Genomic DNA, 15,907 nt, shown 5'->3' on the forward strand with positions numbered 1-15,907 from the left:
TGTCTCTATTTTCTTGGGGTACTAGAAGCCTCTTTTGTTTTAGGGTTTACCACTCTGAGTTGCCCAACTCTGGTGGTGCCATCTCAGCTTCCTTGTGCTTTTGCTTGCTCAAAAACCCAGAGCAGGTGCTTGTTTGGGGAACAGACAAGCTCAAAAAAGCAGGAGCCACCGAGACCACCTGTGTTTTCAGTGGTAAAACCATAGTCACTGGATAGAGTGACTCTGGGTTGAAGGCACCAAATCTCACCTTGTTTTGTCAACACTTGAGGGTCTTCCCAGAAGTCATCACCCACTGCACTAATGGGAAATGCCCCGTATGGCCAAGGCCCAGGGGCTCATGAGCGCTCTTTTGCCTCGCCCAGGCCCCAGTGAGGTGGTATTGGGAATAAGACAAAACTAAGCCAAAGGGAAATGGTGCGAGGGTGGTGCTGGGGAAGTGGAGAGGGCAGGAAAGGAGAGGGACAGACAGGACCATGGAGGAGCAGAGGCAAGTTAGAGCTTTCTCTTGAGCTTGCGGCTGGCCCCGCCACCCCCGCTCCGCTCCCGCTTCTCCTTGCGGACGCAGAAGTACTTGGTGACCCTTTTGCGGCACTGCTCGCATCGCACGGCGCAGCACCAGTGGAACTTGCAGTTGCAGCTGGACACCATCTCAGCTCGCCTCTCCTCCACCGCCAGCCCGCAGTCCCCGCACAGCCGCCGGCAGCTCCGCTTCTCCCACTTGCTGAGCGCCTTGCCCCTCTTCAGGCACTCCCTGCCCTCCGTGCCCAGCAGCCCCAGCGTCTTGTTCTCCAGGCAGTAGTCAGGAGAGTCTTCTAAATGGACCAGCTCCTTCTTGGAGATGGAGCTGAAGGTCTCGGCGATGGCGCCCCGGCTGGCAGCGCTGTTCCCTGCCCCCTGCAGCAAGTCCACCTTCAGGGCTTTGTGGTACCTCTCCTTCAGGTAAGTGCCCACCTCCCGAAACTCGGGCAGCTGCAGCCAGCAGGTCTGTGTGGTGCAGCTCCCCGACACGCCGTGGCATTTGCAAGTCCGCTTCATGGTCCCTTTCACGGCCTACAGGGTGAGGAGAGAGAGGGGATTCAGGAAGAAGCCCAGAGGGGTCATTTCTGTGCTGCAGTGCATGGAGAAGCATGGCTCCAAGCCTGCAGAGGGGTTTGCCACCGACCCTCCCTGCGCAGTAGTCCTGCCTAGGGGTTGTTGACTTAAAGCTCGCAGATTTGCTTCTCCATGGTACTCCCCTACTTGAACTGGGAGAAAGAGGACAGCAGGAAGCCATTAACAGCGTAATCACGGGCGGTTTGCTACCTTAGAACAAACACCACCCATCATGTCAGTACTGCTGCCATCCCCTTCTCCTCAGCAAGGTCATTGTTTCTTCTGGACACGTGCTTTTAGCCACAGCAAGTTGTGATTCTCCACAGTGAATGGCCAGAGCCAATCTGGTATGTGCTGTCAGGTCTGGAGGGAGAGAGGGGCTCACCTTTCTGCCCGCCTCGTTGTTATGCAGGTTCATAGCAGCTCTGGCATCTTGTCCAGTCTCCAGGGCATCCACAAACTGCTTGGAAATGGCTTCCCCAAAGCCCACGTTATCGCTGCAGCCTCCCCACAGCCAGCCTTGCCCCCCTAGGAAAGGAGACGAGATGTGTGCTGTCAGGGAACCAGCCCCTTGCCTGCCTGGCTTGTGGCTCTGGGGACAAGAAAGGGTCTCAGAAGTGATGGGAGGGAACGGAGGCTGTGGGGGCAAATCCAGCCTTTTGCCTTGCGATGCTCCCCGATTCCCTCCCCTTGGGCTCTTGCCATTTCTGCCGAGAACTGGACAGTAAGTGGCTCATGCAGGCAGCGAAGGGGTATGTCCTGTGCGACAAACCCAGGGATTTCCAGGCTTTCTATAGAGCAGGATTCAGAAGCTGTTGCTTATCACGCATTAGCAGCCATATAGATAAGGCTTTGGGTCTTTAATCACCTTCCCGCAAACCCTGACTTGAACTGGTTCAGTCTGACTCGCAGGGACAGCATCTTGCTAACGCAGATTAGCCAACTGGTGGAGGCATCCTGGGTCAGAGCGATCAGATTCTCCTCCGCCAGGAAACAACCCAAGCCTGGCACACAGGTATCGAGGATGCCCTCTTTTTGGTACACCCAGAATCCTGAGATGATGTTTGGCATCTCAGAAGGGTCTGATTTTCCAATTATCATAACGAAAAAAAGGAGTCAGCTCAGAACTGGGAAACTGCACAGCAAGATGTGGAGGGTACTTTTCCTAGCTGCATGGGAGCTCGATAACTTAGCTCGGCTGACTGGAAACACGTCATGCGGTTTGCTGCTTTTCCTCCTAGAGAAAAATGCCAAACTTCTTAATGAAGATTTGAAATCTGGAACATTCTGACCCTAACGTGCCGTGGCGGTACATCCTGGGAGTTGTGGTTTAACGGCCTCGTGCCTCTCTTGAAAGGCCCGGCCCTTGCCCGGACTTCCCCAGAGCATCGCGGTCCCCTCTCCCAGGGAAAGGCAGGGGTGTCTCATGGGAGGTGGGTAATTGCAGCGGATGATGAAGTCCAAATCAAGAGCTGGGACCGAAGGGAGAATGGAAACCTTTCACCAACTTGGATTCAGCGCAACGACATTTACAATTGAATCACACTGTTTTGGACAAGCCCAAAAGTTTCCTTTGCCTTCCAAGGTTTTAAGTTCACAATGGAAAATTTTCATGAAAAACAAATATGTTTTGGGGAAAAGAAGTGTAGCATGACTAACTCAGTTTTCCAGAGAAGATAAAATTGGGCTTGTTGTTGCCCAAAAGTCTTGCTCTGCTAGAGATGGGCTATCCCATGCCTCGGACACCTAAGAAGCAGTGGCTGTTTTAAAAACTATTAGCCAATAAAGCAAATTACTAAATACTGGACACTCCAGAGGAGTTTGTCGTAAACTGACACATACTGACTGCCCAGTGCAGCTGAGAGGGGAATAGCTTTTAAAAGGTTTTGATAATTTGAAATTTGACCTCTTTCCATTCAAAACAAGAGACGGAAATGTCAATGTTTTCTGAGCGGAGAGCTGGAGCGGTGCTGCAGCCGGGGCTGCTCAGCAGCTGCGGGGCTGGGTACCGCTGCGACAGGAAGGGGGTGAAGGCTGCGTGCTGCCACAGCGGTTCTCCTGGTTGTGCACTCGTGTGCCTGCCACGCTGACAAACGCTGGAGGGGTCTGTGGATGGCACCCGGCTTTCCCTCCTGGTAATTCTGCTCTGGGGCCACCCTGGTCCTGCAGACCCTGGGACCCCAAGGTCCCTCGATCAGCGCTGCGCTAACCAGACCTGCCATTTAGATGCATGGCATCAGATCCTCTCCTCTGCCCGTATGATACAGTCATTCCCTCCAGCAGCTTAGACAGAGTTGTGCTTGATTTGAACCAGGGAAACTGCAACCCCCTTCTACTTTCCTGCTCATTTAGAAAGTAATGGAAAACATCAAGGGCTCGGCCTCAGCTGGTGTAAATTGGAGGTGGCCCCATTATCTTCCACAGAGCTACTTTGGTTTGAGCCAGGCAAAGCTCTGCTCTGGGCATTTCCAGGTGCGGGGACCAGGAGGAGGACTTGTCTCTGCAGGCCCCAGCGGAGGAGAGGAGAAGAGCTGTCTCCTGCCGCCTGGGACACGAGCGGGGGGCGGCAGCTCATCTCGCTTACCCAGCTGTCCGTTGCGGGAGTCGTCACAGCCACAGTTGTCAAAATCCCCCAGGCTGCAGTTCCGGGTCAGCGTGTACATGACGCCCGCAGAGCTGATGGCATGGACAAAAGCGGTTTCTCGGTTTGCTGTCAAGTGGGAATACAAGAGCAGATGTGCTAAAGATTTCACGGCCAGACCAGTATTAGCAACATGTCCTGCCATGCTGGAGACTGCGCAGGAAGAGATTTGCAATGGGGAGGGCTTCGTGGGGTGGAGAGCAGGCCCTACATGTCTGATTAGTTTTGGCTTGAACTGCATGAAGACAGAAGCTCCCAAATTTGATCCAGGCAGACTCGTGCCATTTCCAAGGGTGTGGGTGAGTTTAGCACTCGGCTGTCCTTGTGGGAGCTCAGCAGTGGCAACACAACACAGCCAGCCCAGTGTTCCCCACGTCTAATACACCCCAGAGGGGAAGGGGCCCTCTCCAAGGACCAAAGAGCTCCTTCCTCACAGCCCCCTCGAGCCTCATCTTCTGCTGGAACTGGCCAGGGCTCAGAGCAGTGACCATACCTACCCACGAGGATCGGTGTGGTGATCATCAGCTGACTTCACTGGGCCTTTGGCTTTCATTTAATACCAGCAAGGGCTGGATCTGAGCAGATAACCTTGATGGGAATGGTTCAGGGACCTGCTCCCAGTCCCAGTGTGTTCGTGCTGCAAGTGCCTCCTCAAGGCCCCTCTTCAAAACCACCTCTGCCTGGGGCCCTCGTCTGCTGCCAGTCCCAGAGGCCTGCTACCAGAGGCCTGAGGCTCTCCTCCATAGCCAGGTCCTGCCTGTACAGGGCAGGTACGAGCTCAGCCCAGCACCATACATGGATCTAGAGGACCAGGTATGCATTGAAACATTTCCTGGCACCTGCAAACAGGTAAGGAATGGGTTACAGTGACAATGACCACAGCCCCACGCCCTGCAGTGGCACAGGTCATGGATGCTGGCTTTCTGCCCAAGGTGACTCTGACATCTGGAAGCCGTGAGAAGACCTTTCTTCTGCCTCTTGGCCAGAGCACAGCCACTGATGAACTCTTTCCTGCTCCCTTTAGCCATATCCCTCTGCTTGCCACCCCACCACCCTGTGCTGGTTCTCAGCCTCCCTGGGACACCCTGGTGAGAGACACCACCTAGGCACGACGTGTCCAGCAGCCCATGCCACAGGTCGTGGTGGTGCATCCTTGTGGGGAGCCAGTTGCCTGAGGGTTGGTGGGACACTCCTGTCCTGCCCAAGCTGGGGCTCGGCGGGTCCGGAGGCGATGCTGGCATTGCGAGGCTGCCTTGTCTTAAAGCTAGATCCCAGCGTGTGATGGGTGAAGGGGCCTCCTGGAAAGATCCCTCTGGGGCATTCCGGGGAGAGGCACATCCCAGGTGGGGATGGGGAAGAAAAGGAGGCACTTGGGAAGAGAGGAGGGGCCCATGGGCTCTAACCTGTAGTGAGGGGGTCCCAGTAGTGGTATCCAATGCTTTCCTTACCGCTGCGCAGCCCGCCGTGGCTGGAGAGCTGCAGTGCCCTCTCGGGGCAGTTCCAGCGGTCCCAGGCAAACTGGAACTTGCACTCCTCGATGCCGCTCTGCGCCCCGGCCGCCACGCTGCTGGAGTAGATGAGATAGGCCTAGGAGCAGAGCAGCAGGTCAGGAGTGGGGACGGTGTGTGCCCTGCTTCAGCCCCCCCAGCATTAACTTGCAAAACTGAGTCAGGATGCATTAGCCAGCATGCAGGGACAGCCCCGTGGGCGACAGGCTAGGAATGTCCCCAGGCTACTCCCAGGGTCCAGGAAAGTCACTCAGCAGCTCTAGTTTCCATTGCAGGCAGTGCAAAGCTGGCGTAGCCCCAGCCTCTTCCCACACAGCGGTGGGGCTGATGCAGGCGTAGCCTTCCTGCCCTGTGCTGCATACCGTGGGTCCTGCTGCTTTGGGGTCTAGATGGATGGAGAAGCACAGTGCAAAACACCAGGAAGAACATGGCTGCAGGCTCCCCAGGAGGCTGGCATTCAACTGAAAGTAACTTGCATGCCATCTTACAGAGACAAGATATACAGAGCTGAGGAGGTCTCTCAGGCTTGACTCCCCTGGGGAGTGGAGCTTGCCACTCCCAGCAGCAAATGCATTTTCTGCTGTGCTGAGTTGGAGCCTGAGCCTCCCAGGGCAGAAGGCCGAGCTGTTAGCTGTTAGCCATGTTAGGAGATGTGCCAGCCAGCCCCTGCAATGGGGAACCCCTTATCTCTCCAGCATGAGAGAAGGCAGAGCCTTCTCGGAGACCAGGGAGCTCCATGCTAGCAGGTGCCTCAGCCTGCCTCCTCCTTCACTGCAGCCCCAGGGGGACAGCCAGTGCTTTGGGGCAAGGTTGCTCCTCCATAGCTCCACCATTGAGAGCTGTAGAAAGAGCTAGATGGGCTTGGAGGTATTCCTGGGGAATAGCCAGAACAAAAATTGGGTGAATTTTATAACTGGTCCTGGCTAGAAAAAAAAAGCCTCTGAAAAAGGGGTGCAGGGAGGCAGGGGGGTCAAAAATACTGAACAAGGTCCTGGTAATTCCAGCTGTGCTCCCTGGGGAAGTATGTTTTGCAGGGCCTACAGAAAGTACCTTTCCAGCTCGATGAATATGGGTCCTGATGCTAACCTGATCATCAGCAAGCAACAGATGACAGGTGAGAGCCTCAGCTGGTGCCAGTAGACAAATCTCCAAAATCTGGCTCCAACCAGCTTAAAAGGACCCCAGACCAGCCTTGCTTAGGGCTGACACTGCCCAAGGAGCTGCAGCTCATAGCAGGTCATTCCTGACCATCCTCTGCCTTGTGGCTGGAAATCTGGGGGTGAGGGAAGCTCTGGCCAAGGCTGGATGGAGAGGAGTGGGAAGGAGGATCCCCTCCCTCTCTGGGTTTAGTGGAATCGGGGACAGAGATCAAAGGGATTTCTCTTACCTTGGGGCCCGTCATCAGGAAATTATTCACTGACCTGGAAGACAGAGACAGTGTCAGCAGGGAGGGATTGATGGCGGAGGGGCCTGGGGAATGCTTGGCATCCCACAGCTCTCCTCTCACCCCCCGCAGCCTGCCTGTCTCCTGGCTGCAGGCACCTTTGGTCTTTCCCCCATCTCCCCTCGCTGCTCCCTGCAAGCCAGGATGGTGACTTCTCCTTCCCCCCACCTTGCTCCCCCAACCAGGCTGTACCGGGCTGCAACCCCCTCACTGCTCCTTCCTTTTGCTTTCTTTTGCACAGCTGCCCTTCACACCAATCCCCCTATTTTTTTAGTGCTTTCCTGTTCCCCCAGCTTTGCTTTTTACCTTACCAAATTGCTGCTTGGCTTAGCTCAGGGTAGCATTGCCCCCAGCCCCAGGAGCTGGACCATGTGCCAGCACTGCTCTCTCTGTGGGACCATGCGATGGAAGGAGGAGCTCCTTCACAGTGTGTGTCGCAGCAGCATCCCCCCAGATCATGGTCCCTTGTTTTCCTATGGGCAGCTCTGGCTGTCCACACTCTCCTCTTGGTCACGTTATGGTGATGGCTGAGCACAAACACGCTTGTCCTCCCCATCCTGCTGGGCACTGCGCAGGGGGGGAGTGGGAGTACAGGGTGAAGGGGTGGTCCTAGCCAAAATTAAACTTTCTGGTGTTCCCACTGAAAGTGTGAAGGGATCATCTCCAAGAGCCACAAGGCAGCATGGCTGGTCTCCATCACTCTCCACAGGGGCTTGCAGAGCAGAGCCGATGCTGGCCGGTCTCTTTCTCCAGCAAGAAAGACCGTTTCAGTGCAAATGATGTGCCAGCATCAGGACTCCGTGTGGTGCAATGACCACCGTTAGGAATCTGGAGGATGGCTGGGTGAATGCAGCTTAGCTGTGTCATGGCAGAAAGGACTGAGGCTTTAAAAAGGCCCAAGAGCCAACCCCCAATACCCCTAGCCAGAAATGAAGCAAGAAAAGGGAGGTTTCTCCTACAAACACCTCATTCCAGTCTCTCCAGGTTTGCAAAATAACCCTCATCACTACTCATGAGCGTCTCCCCTGACGGCACTCCGGCACTCCAGAGAGATGGGTGAGTGCTGTTATCCCCAGGGAAGGACACTGAGGCCAGAGAGGTGGCATGAGTGGATTGAGACCTTGCAGTGAGTGAGTAATCAGGAAAAAGCTAGAGCATGCACCGAGAGAAACTGGGCTCTTCAGCTTCTTCTCTAGACGATGTTCTGCTTCAAATGCTGGATTTGCTCCACCGGATGGAGGATGCCTCCCATTTTCATCTAGCCCTCGCAGAGCCTTCACCCACTCTGTCCCTTCAGCGAAGCGGCATGCTCCACTGGGCTACCTGGCATGCAGTGATGCTTGCTACTTTTCTAGTTCCTTTCCATTCCCTGAAAATCCCACGGCGGACCGTGGCTGGATGCAGGGGAGAAAGGTGTGGGTTAGGGTATGGTTTTTGCTCCCTGTGTGTTTTCAAGTGATGCTGTCTGGAGCCACAGGTATCCCCAGTAAGGGAGAGAAAGGCACTGTCCTGTTGTGCTACAAAGCCAGCACGGAGAGCGCGGCGGCATCCCGGGGTGGGCTTGAGCGCAGGCAGAAGCAGGCACTGCTGTCCCAAGCCGGGGGACAAAGTGTAGCCATGCTGCAACCCTGCCAGGGACACAGTGGCCAGACAGGGTTGCAGGACTGGTGCCCAGACATCAGACACATGAGAGATTTAGAGAGGATGTTTCCCTGCCCTGGAAAACCACTCCTGTGCTCAGCGAGCCCATTTCACCTCCACTAGAACTGCCCTCACGGAGATCCTCTCCGAGGCAGACCACGTCATTTTAGCTTGGTCAAAATTGCAAGAAACCTGATCTTTGCTATTACTCACAGTTTAGAAAGAGTTGAGAGAACTAGTTTGCAAAGTTTCACTCTGGCAAGTCTTTTTTTTTTTTGGTGGAAATTCGTCCATATTTGTGAAGCTTGCTTTGGGAAAGATTCCCCTGGGTCAAAACGGGAGGGAGAGGGCTGTGCCCGGGCACTGCGAGAGCAGGAGATCCTTTCCTTTTGTTCTAGGCCTGGGATTAAGACCCGGCTGTGCTCCAGCCCCTGTGGGTACTTTAGCACGAAGTTGATGGCTGTTTTGCAGAGGAATTTTCCTTTGGGAGCTGCTTCTGCATTGTACAGCTAATTAAATATTTCCTGAGACTTGCAGAGACGGCATCTGTAGCCGGGTGATTAGAGCATCGGGTGACCTGAATCACACAGGGCCATGAACCTGGGGCTATTCAGACAGCATAAGCTCCATGGGTCCCCATCCTAACGCAACTGGGTAGCAGCATGAACAAGTCATTTTTCCATCTGGTTTCCCTCCTGTCCTTTGCCTTGACCTTAAGCGCTTTGCTATGGGGACCACACTCAGGATGGTGTCAGTGTGAATCTGAGCCCCTGGTAGCAGCTGTGAGAAAACTCTGGTAAACTGCCCCTGTGTAGGCAAGATCTAGAGAATTGCAAGTCCCCTCTTATCTTGCTTTTGAGGCCAAAACAAGAGAGACATCCCATCTGCATTGCTTCCCACCTGGGTAGGAAAAGCCAAATTCACAGTGTGCAAGAAGGATTTGCTTCAAACCCTCGCTAAGCAGTTGCAAGGGTGGCTTTAGGAGGAGGACAGTAATCCACAAGTTCAGGGTTTACAGCAAACCAGCCTGTTAGCAGGTGTCAATTGACATAACTGCATTGAAGCAGAGGATCTGTTCCTCCCGGGATAAACCTCAAAGTTCACAAAAAGGCCAAGTTCAGGATATGCCAATTCACCATCTGCAGCTGAGCAAACGGTACAGTAGCAATTCCCCAGCAGGATATTCTAAACATTTTTATTAAGCCGGAGAGACAGAAGGCATTTTCCCTGAGCTCTCTGATCACCAGGCAGGCACGCTGCTGGGCGGGTTTGTAAGACTTAGACAAGTAAAGGATTCATTTAGGCTGGTACACTTGACCCCCCCCCATTTAACTCTTGCAGCTGCAAGCGGATTCAGGAGAAGGGGATATGGGACAGTTTGAATATCAGGGTGCTATGTGCTGCAGAACGGGCTGTCGTATGGCTGAGGGGTAGCTGGATTTTTTCTAATTTGTGCTGAGAGGGAAGGAAAGATAATAATGGAGACAAACTCTGTGCGCTTTGTCTTTGCCCATATGATCTAGCTAAGAAAAAAACGCATCTCTATTGTGGACATAGGCTCCAGCAAGGACAGAGAGTAATTCAGCCACTTGTTCCACAGATGTAGTGACAATGCCACTAGAGTAATCTCTGTGCTGCAAATAGGAATCACTATGAAAATGAATGTCTCTTCATTTTTGTCTCTGTAGTGTGATTTTTATTCATTTATTTATTTTTACTAATTTTCCATACCCCTGTAAAGGAAAGCAGAATGCAATCCTAAACTAACTAGCTAGCTGCCTCCACAATGGGTGTAAAACAGCCCAATTCCCATGACTTTGGTGTCACTACACTGATTTAAACAAATTTAAAACTTTTTGAAATCACACACATGAAAGGAAACACTTGAAATTATTTCTCTTCTCCGACAAAGCTTACAGGGTTTCTAGCTATCTAAACCCCCTTCCCCTCCACCTTCAAACTCCAGGACAGCGTTACACGGACTGAAGCGGAGCAGAGACGGACCTCAGCCGGTAGAGAGAGGAGCCCCACCACGTCCCTCAGCCCCCTCCCCAGCCCGTGCAGGGCGCTGGGCAGGGCACGCTGCTTCCCTCACTGCAACTCTGTGCATCCAGGTAAAAAGCAAATCCACTAGGGCAAGTGATTTTCATTGCATCCGATATTAGGAAATTACCTCAAAGCTAATGAATATCTATAGCAGAAGTTCTCTATCATAGTTTTATTGAACCCGAAAGCAGATAACCCTGCCAAGCAGCTGTCCCATTATATTTTACACATATCAAATACTAATAAGCTTCTGGTAATTTCTGCTCAGTTACAGCTTTAACCAATAACAGCACCCTGCTCCTCAGTTTAATATGCCACAAGAGCCTTATCAAATCTCCCGTTAAAGTATTTGTTTGATACCTCATGCTACTGTGCTGCTGGTTCAGCTCTTTAGAAAGTTATAAAGCTGTATTTAGATCTTTACTGTCATTATTGTAAATACAGAAAATGGATACAATTTCACTTTGGATCTGAGTTTCGTTCTCCAGTACAAACTCCCCCAAGTTTTTAGAAAACCAGTGACACTGGAAACTAAAGGCAATCCCACAACTGAAGTGTAAAAAACCATTTAGAAACAAGCTGCTGCATTAGAGATTGTTACATTATTCCCACAGGATAGGAGACCGGGAGGCAACTCATTAACATTTGGAGCGTTACATTTTTTTTCTTCATTTCTCTCAATATATTTTGTTATATTTATTTGTTTTTTAGTTCCTAAATGCAACCCTGACATTTTGCTCATCCAGGAACACGCTGACCATTCAACCTAGCTGACACGGCAGAATCCAATCCACACTCAGAGAAGGGAAGTGGCCACATATATATAAAAAAAATTGTTAATCTATATTGCCCCCTACTCCCAATTCTTGTGATTAAATCACAGGAAAAAAGAATCTTGTTGCGTTTTAAGCTGTGGGATCAGATAAAGAAGACCAGCAAAAATTGCAAGCAGGATTATTGCATGATTCCCACGAACCTTGCTTTTTCCTCCTCAAGAGTTAAGGGACAGGGTCTGTAACATGATCGTTTCGAATAAAGTTTGCAATTTTCCTTTCTCTGAGGAAATCATGACCTATAAGCAACACGCGGAGGGAAGCAAGGCTATCTTGATCTATAAACTTTTCTCTTAGATAAAAACTTCTGAAAGGCAGACAGGGAATTTAGACATTCAACTTCCATTGAAAACGCCTGGGATTTCCGAATTTAACTCTACTTTGTGCTCTGAAATTTCTCCCCTTTGAACTGTTTCTTTAAAATGTTGATTTTTTTTTTATCTTTTAATGTATTCTAAACCTGTTTATATTGAGGAAAGCAAGAGACATACAGAGGAAGAGCGGAAAAATAAAAATAAAATCAGCATGAGTTCTTGCCTAGCCTCTCTGCATAACATATATATTAGCGTTGTTCCAAAGGGAGATTTATCTTGAGTTTGCTACTGTATAATATTTAGGCATATACAAATTGTTGCACATTCTTTTAATGAAGGGAGTGGAAAATCTCTGAAAGAACATAAATTTCACTCCCAGCCCAACAGGAGTGAGTTCCCATCTACTCTTGAGTTTCTCTTTCTGTAATTTTGGTTTCTCCATCCATGATAATAACCCTAGAGATCTGCTGCGGGGGAGGTTGGGGATTTTAGTAATTGAACGGGAAAAGACTTTCCTTGCTGCTAGAGATAAGTCTGTAACCCACTGAGCAGATTCCCCAGGGCATCACAGAAATGGAGAATAAAGTTCAGGTACTCAGTAAAAATCACATAGGAAAAAATACCTACAGAGCCAGGTCATTTGAGTCCATCTCCATTTGAGCATGGGATAGATATACTCTGCAAGGAATGATACAAGATTTGATGCAAGTGTAACCTCCTTCTGCTGACCCTTTGAAAACATCTCTGGAAATAAATGTAAAACCACCCTTAGGACAGAGCAAGAGGCCCACAGGAGATGACCGCAGGTTTGTGCATGGGGCGACTGGTCTGTCGGGACCCAGGTGGTTGGGAACCAAGCCGTAGCAACCGAAAGCTTCTCCCCAGGAAATCCTAATACATGAATTTCAGACATGTGTAATCCTGACCCTGTGCCTGCCAAGGAGTCCGGGTCTCAGGCTGCTCATCCAGAGTGATGCTCCTGGGGATCTAACTCACCCCTGCTGGCTCTGAGCTCTTAATCAGGGACGGTCCTCTTCGGGGAGCATGGGAGAAGCCCCACTTGATTTGATTAAGACAAGAGACAAGCAGAGTGTGAGCCTTTGGAAAAACAGAAATCCCCGGATCTGCCATTGGGTTATCTTCCCAGCTGGAAGTGAGGGGCTAGATCGTCCGCTCTCCTCTACTCTATTTTACCCCAGCTCAGGATCTACTGGGAGGCGAGGGGGAAGAAAGGGACTTTCTCTGCTCAGATCTAACCTCTCTGCCAATGAGTGTGTTGGGACCTAGTTAAATATCTGGTCCCGTTAAAGACCAGAACTGAGCTAAGTGGAAAAGAGGCGACATTTAAGAAGGTGAAGAGGAATTTCCTTAGGGTGTCTGGGAAGAGCACCTGCCTGTGACACAGACTGAGGTGCTCTCGATACTCACCAGGCACAGCAGGATTGGAAGAAGGGAGTGAGGAAGAAGATGCCCAGATAAGGGTCCATGTGAAATATAAAATCCAAATAAAGAGGGCGAAAGGAGATCCTAAAAAAAACTTTGGGTACCACCACCACCAGAGAAAAGAAAAAAAAAAAGAAAAAAAAACCACAACAAAATTAGGGAAGGGATGGAGTTATTTTCCACCCGGCGCTCCTGGTGTGATGAAGAGGCGTATGCCCCCTGAATCCCAACTTCTGCGAAGGGTAACCAATCCTAAAGTAAGAGCTAAAGGGGGTTGGTGAAATGGAGCCGCAGAACTTCCTAAGAAGAGATTATCTACTTAATTAAAGATTTTTTTTTCCCTAAGTCCTTCAGCCAATCAGGACTCAAGTGCCAGAGAGAGATTGAACTGATGAAAAGAACACCCCAGGTTCCTCGAAGACAAATGCACTACGAAAGGGATAAGAGGGAGGGAAAAGGGGAAAACAAAAAAAAAGAAAGAAAGAGAGAGAGAGAGAGGGATAAAGAAAGAGACAGCAAATCCCTTAAAGTAATCACTAGATTCAATCTCCACCAGCACTGCCCTGCTTCTCCATCCCCCGCACAGGCAACGGGAAGGGCTGCTTTCGGCGTGCCCTCACCTCCTCCTGCCTTGGAGACATTGCTGGGGCTGGGGTGCGCTGGGTGCTCCGGGATGGGGAGCTTGGGTTCAGACCGCCTGCCCCGCTGCTTGGAGGCCATTCAGCATGCTTCAGGGAGAAGGCTGGGAAACAGATACGTGAACATCGTCTTTGCCTCAGACTGCCCCAGGAGTTTCAGGGGAATTGGGGCCAGTTCCTACCTCCATCTGCTCCTCCTTCATCATGGTGACCTGCTCTTTCTTCCCACCTCCTCTTTGCAACATGCCATTCTCACCCCCAGGAGAAAGGTCTCTGACTAAACCTTCCCTTTTCCCCTTAATTTTTTGCTTTTGGGGTTTCCTACAAAGTCCGCAGGAGGGGGTCTTTGGTTTGGGAGGGTCAGTGGTCTCTCAGTGAGGGCTTATCCCAGGCCAAGAGCTGCTGGAGCTTCTTAGAAGTGCATCCAGCCTGTGCCTCCTGGCCACGTGGGACATCCCAGTTACTGTCACACTGCCCACCACAGGACTCTGACCGGCCCTAGATCAACAGGACCAGCCACGTGGCCCTGTCCCAGAGCTGTAGGAGCATCTTCTCCGCACTGCACGGCTGATTTTCGTGCTGTGGACATAATCAGCTAAAACATGGGCTGAGACCAGTCAAACTCATTTCACGCGGGGTGCAGCGGCTGGGCAGAAGAGCTGGACCAGGGCAAGATTTGAAGGGGAGCGAGACCCCGCGGCTGGGCCATCAGGCAGGGCTGGCTGGAGGCTGAGCTTGGCTCAGGGCCACCTCAGGCGGATGAAACGTCCCTCCCGGATCTCACAGTCCCGAGGCAAACCTGCCCGGCAGAGGTTTGCTCTCAGCCGGACTTTGGCCGTGCCAAGACCGGCTCTGCCCAGGCCAGGGAGCTCCGGCCGGGCGCGTGCAGGGCACAGCGCGCAGGGCACTGCTGGCAAAACACTGCCTTTGCCCCGAGCGCTGCCCACCCAGCCAGCAGGGCCCCTCGCCCCGGGGGGTGGCTGGGTGGTTTGCAGACACCCAGGTGAGGAGAAAATGCAGCCACCGGCAATTGATCCCAGGGCCAGCTGTGCCTCCCAGCTGCATCCTATTACAGCAAGGCTGACGGTATTTGCACTAATTAAAGCCCCAGCTCCTGGAGCCATGAGCATTTTAAAACCCAAGGTGTTATGTACACTGAGAAAAACTTGAAAATGTATCTAGTAGAAGATAAAACCCCAGAAACTGAAAAGTGAGGGAAATAAGCCCTTTGTTTGTTTGTTTATTTATTTAAATTATTTATTATATTGAAATAGAATTTCAATGCTGTGATGTTTAGCACAGTTTAATGGTTTTGGAGGCCTAATTCAAGTACTGGGGGTGGCTGTCCCTCCCTGCCAGAGGAGGCTGTCCCGGACCTGGTGCAGGGAGCAGCTGCGGAGGCTGGTGCTGCCCCAGGGGAGCTGAGGGGGCCCCGCGGGGGCCCGGCCCCACCAGGGCAGCGCTGGTGGGATGCAGGGGATGCTGCCACCCTGCACTTGGCATTTATTTCCGATGGCAGGAAGAAGAAGAACTTCCGGTTGTTTCTTGTAAGTCGCCAGATGTCTGTTTCAGGACTCTTGAACCGGAGTTTTCTCACTCCTCGGGCCCAGCAGTGACAGCATTTTGAAATCAAGCAACACTTCAGACATGGCTTGACCAACTGGAAAGGAAGGACACCATTGGGTTTGCTGGGGTGAGCTATTTTTGTTTACTCCAAGACAAATTAAGCAAGGGGATTACAAAAATGAGGAAAAAAATAGTTGTAGGTGGATCCAAAATAAAGGGGAGGAATTTATTTTTTTATTAGCTGTTACACGAAGCAGCCAGGCCTTCCTCCAAGCTCACAGAAGCACCAGTAGCACCAGGGCACTTCGGAGTCAGCAGCCTTCCCAGTCAACTTCTAATTTCAATTAAATGCAATAGTCACTTTCCTGGAAACAAGCATGTTTTTCAAGCCAAAGAGGCTGAAGGCGAAGGCTGAAACAAAACTGTCCCAAACATGTTTCAAAGCATTTAATTACAGCTCTCAAAGGCTGTTTAACAGACTATATGAGGTACTCTCTAAAGAAATGGGATGCAAAATTGTTTTATAATGTTCCTCAAATTTTGTTATTGTTACCGACAAAAGCTCTGTAAATTTTCTAAAATGGGCCCAGAGAGCATTAAAATAGATTTTATGGCCAGAAGGACTGATATATTATCCCATCTGACTCGTTGGCCAATACAGATCTCCACTGACCTTTGCATTGAGTGCTGTAATGTGCATTTGACTATTTGCTCTCCTCCCAGAATGGCAGACAGGGTTGG

At 51.2% G+C, this 15,907-nt stretch overlaps 1 protein-coding gene across 1 annotated transcript; it reads right to left on the reverse strand.

Moving 5' to 3' along the window:
* Nucleotides 1-492: 492 nt before the first annotated feature.
* On the reverse strand, nt 493-13,006 carry WNT8B (Wnt family member 8B). Its single transcript, XM_075154544.1, has 6 exons — nt 12,948-13,006; nt 6,629-6,662; nt 5,182-5,320; nt 3,677-3,802; nt 1,478-1,620; nt 493-1,050 (listed from the first exon to the last, which is right to left on the reverse strand). Exons 1-6 carry the CDS (start codon nt 13,004-13,006, stop codon nt 493-495), a joined length of 1,059 nt encoding a protein of 352 aa, XP_075010645.1.
* Between the last annotated feature and the right edge of the window lie 2,901 nt (nt 13,007-15,907).

This window comes from Calonectris borealis, chromosome 7, assembly GCF_964195595.1.
Source record: "Calonectris borealis chromosome 7, bCalBor7.hap1.2, whole genome shotgun sequence".
Classification (NCBI taxonomy): domain Eukaryota; kingdom Metazoa; phylum Chordata; class Aves; order Procellariiformes; family Procellariidae; genus Calonectris; species Calonectris borealis.